At 44.4% G+C, this 8,146-nt stretch overlaps 1 protein-coding gene across 1 annotated transcript; it reads right to left on the bottom strand.

The window, feature by feature from the left end:
- Nucleotides 1-3,016: 3,016 nt before the first annotated feature.
- LOC118777726 (ATP synthase subunit alpha, mitochondrial) lies at nt 3,017-7,784 on the bottom strand. The gene is made up of 11 exons (XM_036528846.1): nt 7,655-7,784; nt 6,583-6,658; nt 6,161-6,330; nt 5,666-5,839; nt 5,305-5,471; nt 4,869-5,169; nt 4,512-4,736; nt 4,297-4,404; nt 4,063-4,207; nt 3,820-3,970; nt 3,017-3,238 (listed from the first exon to the last, which is right to left on the bottom strand). Exons 1-11 carry the CDS (start codon nt 7,712-7,714, stop codon nt 3,157-3,159), a joined length of 1,659 nt encoding a protein of 552 aa, XP_036384739.1. The 5' UTR covers nt 7,715-7,784; the 3' UTR covers nt 3,017-3,156.
- Nucleotides 7,785-8,146: the final 362 nt, after the last annotated feature.

Below are 8,146 nucleotides of genomic sequence, written 5' to 3'. Positions count from 1 at the left end.
TTCCCAGCAGAACATTGCCCAGAGCATCACACTCCCTCCACGGGCTTGTTGTTTTCCCACAGTGCATCCTGATGACATCAGTTCTCCAGGTGAAAATTGCACACATACACGTCCATCCACATCATCTAAATGAAATGGACCAGGCGACCTTCTTCCACTGCTCCAAGGTCCAGTTCCGACACCCGCGTGCCCATTGTAGGCACTTTCGACGGTGGACGGGGGTCATCATGGGCACTCTGACTGATCTGTGGCTACGCAGCCCCATACACAGCAGGGTGCGATGTACTGTGTGCTGTGACACATTCCTCCTGTAACCATCATTAAAATTTTCTATGACTTGTGCCACAGTAGACCTTCTGTCATTTTGATGAGCCTTGGGCACCCAACATCCTGTTGCCGGTTTGTGGTTTGTCCCTCCTTGGACCGCTGTTGGTAGGTGCTCACCACTGCTGACCAGGAGCACCCCCAAGCCTTCCCATTTCAGAGATGTTCTGGCCCAGTCGTCTGGCCATAACAATTTGGCCCTTGTCAAAGTCGCTCAGGTGTTTACTCCTTGGACTGAAGTCCTGATATTTGGACCCAGTGGTGCCTGTGATGCCCCTCATATGGACCTATGCTCCCTGGAACTTAATGTGTAAAACCCACTGTAAAAAATCTGGGTGCGATAATGGACAGTGATTTCAAATTGGACAAACAGATAAACTCAGTGATTAAATCTAGTTTTTTCCAACTGAGGCTCTTATCTAATGTCAAGCCCTTTTTATCATGTAATGATTTCGAAGGTGTTATACATGCTTTTATCTTGTCCCGGCTTGACTACTAGAATGCTCTGTATGTTGGTGTTAGCCAGGCCTCCCTCTTGCACTTACAGTTGGTCTAAAATGCTGCAGCTTATCTAACAGGAACACGCAAACGAGAGCTCATCACCCCTGTACTCGCCTCCCTTCATTGGCTGCCTGTACGTTTTAGGATTAATTTTAAGATTTTATTGTCTATAAGTCGTTAAATGGGCTTGCTCCAATGTGTCTTTCTGACCTATTACAACCACACGTCCCATCAAGGTCACTCAGGTCCGCTTACCAGTTCCTTTTAGTTGTCCCAAAATCAAGGTTGAAGCATAGGGGAGATCATGCCTTTGCAGTTATAGCCCCTAAACTCTGGAACAAGTCGCCTCTGCATGTAAGGCTGGCCCCTACACTGCCTGCTTTTAAATCCCGTCTTAAAACACATTTTTTTGTTTGGCTTTTAACTCATTATGAGAATTGCTTTTGCTTTTTCTTTCGTTTTATTGTTACAGTCTCATTGCTTTTATTTGTGGTCACTCTCTTTTATAGTGTTGTCTTATGGTTTTTTTCTATTCCGATTGTACGGCACTTTGGTCAACTGCTGTTGTTTTTAAATGTGCTTTATAAATAAAATTTGAATGAATTGAATTGAGTAAAATGAATTGACCCCTGCATCCAACACCTTGGCTATGAGAACTGATTGTTCGCTTACCATCCATCTAATCTACCCAGACCTTGACATGTGCCCTTGTTTGGAGATGATCAACATTATTTGGTTCACCTGTGAGTGGTCAAAAGGTTTTGGCTCATCAGTGTGGTGTATGTATGCACACACGCATACACTGTATATATTTATAGCTGCATAATTTTACCCTGCCACACCCTCTAGTGGATGTATTTAGTACTCCTGTGGGTACTAAAGTATATTCAAAGTGTGACTTCAGTCATATTATATAGGCCCACCTTGCGTAGGCGAATTGTGGAGGAACAAAGTTTGAAATGATAGAACAATTTTAAAAAGCTACCGATACCATCTGATGGAACTTAAACTGTGTGGTATTGTTATATCCACTGCTGCCATTTTTTTCTCACAGCAAATAGGCCTGAGATGAAACCTCAAAGGCTAAATTCAGAGTGCAATGCAATTTACACAACTTTGTCCAAATTCATCACTACAGAAGGAAGCAAGACATTCAGACCATCCACACTTCATCAAGCGTCTAGTGTTTTTACCGTCTGAGAGACAGCACCCTCTCCTTCCCCTTTAATCCTCTCAGATTAAAACTAGACATGTCTCACTGAGGGGATCCCTGTATAGCACATAGGCATATACAAATAGTATTAGCTGGCTAGGGCTTCCTTGTCTTGCTGCTCTCAGGCACCCTATAATTTGGCAGGTGCCTGGGTTTCTTGGATGACATCACTGGAATAGTGCCTATATACGATGAGCACACATTCCACTGTAGAGCACTGTGACATCAAATGCAAAAATGCAGCCACTGGCTGTGTGCAAGCATATCACAGGATGGAACCTCAGTGCTCTGCACAACTGCAGATGTCATCATGACAAGATGATCCTAAATATTCATTAACTGGCGATTCAAAAACAGTTGCATAATGGAGAAAAACCATTAAAACTCAAATCACTGATTATTCAGAAGAAAAATCTCCCCTCCATAAAATTACACATTACTAATGATCCTTTGCATTCCATATCAACTCATCCAAAAAGGAAAGAAAAATGAAGCAATGAAGAAGTCATAATGTCTGGACATGAGATTGTGCTCAAACAGAAGACATTTGTAAACTGTTCAAACTGTAAAGATTAAACAAATTTACAAGTAAGGCCACTGTCACTTCTAAAATTGTGTAGAAATATAGGTTTCTCATTTGTTGGTGAAAGGATAGTATGTCTCATGTCTCAGAGTAACTGTACCCAATCACCACAAATTTCTGATCTTCTACCCCAAACTTTGGAAAAATGTGCAAATAGCGCAACATAGTCACAGGTGATAGTACTTTAGGCTTAGCCAAGTATGTCCATGTGTAGGTATATTTACATCCATCTAAAAATACAACATGGTAATCTAGTTCAACAAGCTGCTGTATGGAAATGCCACTACAGACTACGAGACCATCAGTCAATCAGTAAAGATGACCCACGTGCTCATTAAAAACATGCAGATGAGTTCAATTGACACTGATAAGAGTAAAAAGCAATCCAAGCACCCTGGAGTTAGAACACTTTATTCTCTTTTGGAGATATCTGTACATTATGGATGAAGTGCTGTTTTCATTTTTTAAGTTCATATAAAGTTAGACCGGAGCACTATGCAAACATTGACAAAACAGCCAACCAAACCAACACATTTTATGCATCGAAGCTCGACAGGAAGTTCAACACGATCTCCTTCAGCTTGGCGTCTGCAACCTCTGAGATCTTACCATCAGCTCTGCAATAAAGGGAAATTATTTTGTATTTATTGTCTTACTGTTTTATGTATATTTTATGTTTTGTACCTCTGTTCCACACATGCTTGACTGTTGGCAAGGCAATCCGTTTTTTGGATCAATAAAGTACGATCCAACTTATGTTGAGCATAAGAACAGCTAAGAAATTCATCGTTACAGGATAACTATGACGTCAACTAAGTAAGCAATGCCAAAAAGTAACAACTTCACATGATGCATTTCTCTACAATTACTTAAAAATATGAGCAACACTTCTTATAAGTATACTGCAGCACACTGCTCCTCAAACACATATATCCTTTTTCCTTTTCATCATTTCTATCATTAGCAGTCCATTTCTTAGCAAGTGCAGTCTTCACTGGGCTAGAGGTGACATAGTTTGAGCTTACTTGAATCAACTAAAACTAAAGGCACCTCTACATGCCACAAAAGAGCAGCACAAGGAAGAACATGCCTCAGGTTCACATTAAGTGAACTGTTCTATAATAAAATGGGAGTGAAGACTATACAAGGGCCAGAGCCACCTGCGATGTGACTTCTTCAAACACTAGTACCCCGTTACCTGATTGTGGCCAGCAGGTCCTGGTGCTGGCTGAGGATGTGCTGCAGGAAGGCCTTCTCAAACTTGGTGATCTTGCTGGGCTCCAATTTGTCCAAGTGGCCTCTGACACCAGCATAAATGACCGTTACCTGTTCCTCGATAGCCATGGGAGCTGCGGCAGAGAGGAAGGAGGAAGAAACCGATTAGACCGTGCAGGCATGCTTATGAGAGGCGATTCAATCGACATGGTCAGGAGGCACTCACAGTACTGTCCCTGCTTCAGCAGCTCGGTCAGACGCACACCGCGGTTCAGCAGCTGCTGGGTGGCAGCGTCCAAGTCGGAACCGAACTGGGCGAAAGCGGCCACCTCACGGTACTGAGCCAGCTCCAGCTTCATGGTGCCGGCAACCTGAAGGTGGGAGAGATGCTCATGTAAGCACTGTTCTCAACACATTGTCGCAGCTATGTAGCGTACTACTTTCTTGGGCGAGGACCTACCTGCTTCATGGCCCTGGTCTGGGCAGCCGATCCTACTCGGGACACAGACAGACCCACATTGATGGCGGGGCGGATACCCTTGTAAAACAACTCTGTCTCCAAGAAGATCTAGGGAGAAAGGATATGACATCTTGTTACGAATGGTAATCTCCATTACTGAAATACAGCTTTGCACTCCATTCTGTCTGAGGGGGTGCTGCCTGCTTCTCACGTACCTGGCCGTCTGTGATTGAAATGACGTTGGTTGGAATGTAGGCGGACACATCGCCAGCCTGAGTCTCAATGACGGGCAGGGCAGTGAGGGAGCCTCCGCCGAAGTTGTCGTTCATCTTGGCTGCCCTCTCCAGCAGACGGGAGTGGAGGTAGAACACATCGCCAGGGTAGGCCTCACGGCCAGGAGGACGACGCAGCAGCAGGGACATCTGACGGTAGGCAACAGCCTGAAGGAAGGCAAGTGATCGGGGTCAAAGGTTTGTGTTTTTTTGGCACCTGGACCGCACGGAAAGCGCGTGCAATGCCTCCCGCTTTAATCACAAATGCAGAGAAATGCAAGTGGACGGAATGTGACAGACCTGCTTGGACAAGTCATCGTAGATGATCAGGGCATGCTTGCCATTGTCCCTGAAGTATTCCCCCATGGAGCAGCCGGAGTAGGGGGCCAGGTACTGCAGGGGGGCGGCGTCGGAGGCGGTGGCGGACACCACAATGGTGTACTTCATGGCATCGGCGTCAGTCAGCCTCTTGACCAGCTGGGCCACGGTGGATCTCTTCTGACCGATGGCGACATAGATGCAGTACAGCTTCTTCTTCTCATCAGTTCCGTCATTGAACCTCTTCTGGTTGATGATTGTGTCAATGGCAATGGCAGTTTTGCTGCAAAGATTCAGACAGTAAGCTACCCTGGCACAGACCTGCAATCTTTAATTCCCTCACGACCGAAACTACAGGATCAGACGTCACTGAGCTTCAGCTGTTGTGCAAAGTGGTGGAGGAGTGCCTAACACTTACCCTGTCTGCCTGTCCCCGATGATCAGCTCACGCTGGCCACGCCCAATGGGCACCAGGCTGTCGACAGCCTTGATGCCAGTCTGCATGGGCTCTCGCACAGAGATCCTGGGAATGATGCCAGGGGCCTTCAGACCCACCCTCCTACGGGTCTTCGACCCAAGGGGTCCCTGGAGTAGAACAAAGCCAAGGATACGCATGAGAAACAGGAAGGCACTTTATGCATGCAACACAATGAACCAGCTAATAATAAACTTTAAAACAATCATATTCAAATAAATGCATTATGGTGATTCAAGCATTCTTCACTGTAATAAATGTCCTGGAGTGCTTAGCTTAAGTGATAAAAAAGCACACTCCTTACTTTCCCATCAATGGCATTGCCCAGAGCGTCCACTACACGGCCCAGCAGCTCGTCACCAACAGGGACGTCTACGATGGCACCAGTTCTCTTCACAATGTCACCCTCCTTGATCAGCTTGTCATTACCGAACACCACTACACCAACGTTGTCAGGCTCCAAGTTCAGAGACATACCCTGTGAGGAGGAGAATGTTAATTCACGCTGAACTTGAAAAAACATAAGGACACTGATTATTTTTCAATGCAAGAAAACTCTGAACTGCAGAATATCAGAGCACCACAAAAGTCCATGTTCAAAGAACCTTCCACCCACATAAAACTTGAGAAATATAAGGTTTTTATACAAGGTGGGCCAACATGTTCTGAAAAACGAAAAAAAAAGAAAAAAAAAAAAAGACTAAAGCTTAACCTGCTCGCCCTTTATAGTGAACATACTGCCATTTAATAATACCAACGGACTAAAATGTAACTGGACAGGGATCCATCAGAAGCTTACCTTCAAGCCAGAGGAGAACTCCACCATCTCCTCAGCCTGCACGTTCCTGAGCCCATACACTCTGGCGATACCGTCACCGATGGAGAGCACACGGCCGGTCTCCTCCAGGTCTGCTGTGGTGTCTGCCCCCATGATCTTCTCCTCCAGGATAGAGGACACCTCAGCAGTGCCTAAAAGCATGCAATACCTCATTCACAACCATACAGCTATGGGGAAACAATGTCTTAAAATATGAAACCCAGCAACAACATACTTTGCATTACATTAGTTTTGATGACAGAGGACTACAGAAAGCGCAATAAAATTCAAGTCCATTCTTCCAAACAATAAAATTAAACCAAATTCAGTGGAACCGTACAGTCAATGCCTGATTGGGACTATAAATTAAGAGTGTTTTTAACCTCAATATTATTCATGCAAACCTGTTTTCTGCAGCCATGGTCTGTTGGTGTGGAGGTTCTTGGCTCCAACACAGGCAGCAGCAACATTTTTGGATACCTGTAACAAAATGTGTCCAGCGAAGACAGTCACTCTACAATGACACCCTAACACAGGCGCTATGCAGCCCCTCCCACACGAAATACAGCACCACAGACAAACTGTATCATTTAACATTTAGTAATGCCATGCTTCGTAATTTTCCTATGCATTACATATCAGCTTCTGTCGCACAATGTACAATCAAACCTACTTTACGTTCTTACAACGCAAGACAGGTGACCTTCACCCACCGACAATCCTCAAGGACTTGGAGTTAGCTATTCATTTAGAAAGACTTTAGCCACGGTGGCATGTACTGACAATACTGCGTGCAGTGTGGGTAAAATGCAAACTACCTTCGAAAACCCGCAATGCAATTCTGAGTTCTAGCATCTAAAATGTCAGCTCTTCGTTTTAACGCACGGAACAGTAGGTGTTATATAAAATGTTAACTACGCTACTTTCAAAAGCACACACGCACATTAGCTAGCCATTTTATTTTATCCTGCGAAGACACTGCTGTGGGCATGAGGGATACATGCAAAGCATCAGAATTCAATCATACTTAGCAAACTACAACCAGCCAAGTCCGAAAACAATGTGCACGAACCTCACTGGTGAAGCATGCTCAGTCAGCTAACTGTCTAGCTGAGTACAGCTAGGTAATAGAAACCTGACCTTCATACTTGTTAAAATGACATTCAGTGCAAGGCCAACGTGTGTATGTTTATCTGACATTGTGAAAATGCTTGCAATAAAAATGATATGCTCGCTACTATAATAAATTGAAATGCATAAAACTGAGAGATGACCGTCCTTTAATCCAACTCGGGTGCGCTTATATCGTATACACTATTAGCTATAGCAAAGCAATTCCAAGCAGGCCCTTCAAGTGCAAGATGGCGTCCTGCATGTTCACGTCCTCGCCATTCACTGACATTCACAGCATTTGTTTTGCAGTTAAACGTTTTCCTGGCATTGCAAAAATCTTTAGTAATACAACAGAATGCTTACAAATCCAGCCCGTCTTGGCAGAGTGCGGGCAAGAGCCGCAGCAACGCGAACAGACAGCATTTTGAGGGAAGTACGCAGGTCCACACTCCTCCACCGGCTGGCTGTATCGCGGAGTGAAGAAGATGGAGGGCTCAGCGCTCATTCGATTTAGAAAGGTCACTTTTGACCCGGAAACAGTCATATACATGTATATTCCTGTCTTATTTTATGTATAATTCTCTTCATAACTGATTGCTTGAAATTATAAAGTTGTGGCTGTATTAGCAAATCAAATAAGTTAGCCTCTGTGTCAGTATATTATTCTGAAACCAGATTTTGACGGCTCCTTCGCTTTACTACTTCCGTTTTGGAACGCATTAGCGGTTTTGTTAGCATCATGCTATTTGTAGTACTGTCACCTTGCTTTCTGCACAGACAGGTCATTGAATGTTAACGAACTACAGAGCAAGCACGCACAAAATGCAATAGGAGAAAACTTGGTGACTGGTCTCC

The sequence above is a fragment of the Megalops cyprinoides genome, chromosome 5 (genome assembly GCF_013368585.1).
Source record: "Megalops cyprinoides isolate fMegCyp1 chromosome 5, fMegCyp1.pri, whole genome shotgun sequence".
Lineage (NCBI taxonomy): Eukaryota > Metazoa > Chordata > Actinopteri > Elopiformes > Megalopidae > Megalops > Megalops cyprinoides.
The sequence above is the reverse complement of the archived record's forward strand: the minus strand, read 5'-3'. Positions and strand labels throughout refer to the sequence as shown.

What these genes read in the sequence shown, in the direction of transcription:
- LOC118777726 (XM_036528846.1), bottom strand. Translation starts at nt 7,714, where the DNA reads ATGCTGTCTGTTCGCGTTGCTGCGGCTCTTGCCCGCACTCTGCCAAGA. An exon ending in ACCATGGCTGCAGAAAACAG is followed by an intron (nt 6,331 to 6,582) that starts GTTTGCATGAAT and finishes GCATGCTTTTAG; the next exon opens with GCACTGCTGAGGTGTCCTCT. An exon ending in AGTTCTCCTCTGGCTTGAAG is followed by an intron (nt 5,840 to 6,160) that starts GTAAGCTTCTGA and finishes TCCTCCTCACAG; the next exon opens with GGTATGTCTCTGAACTTGGA.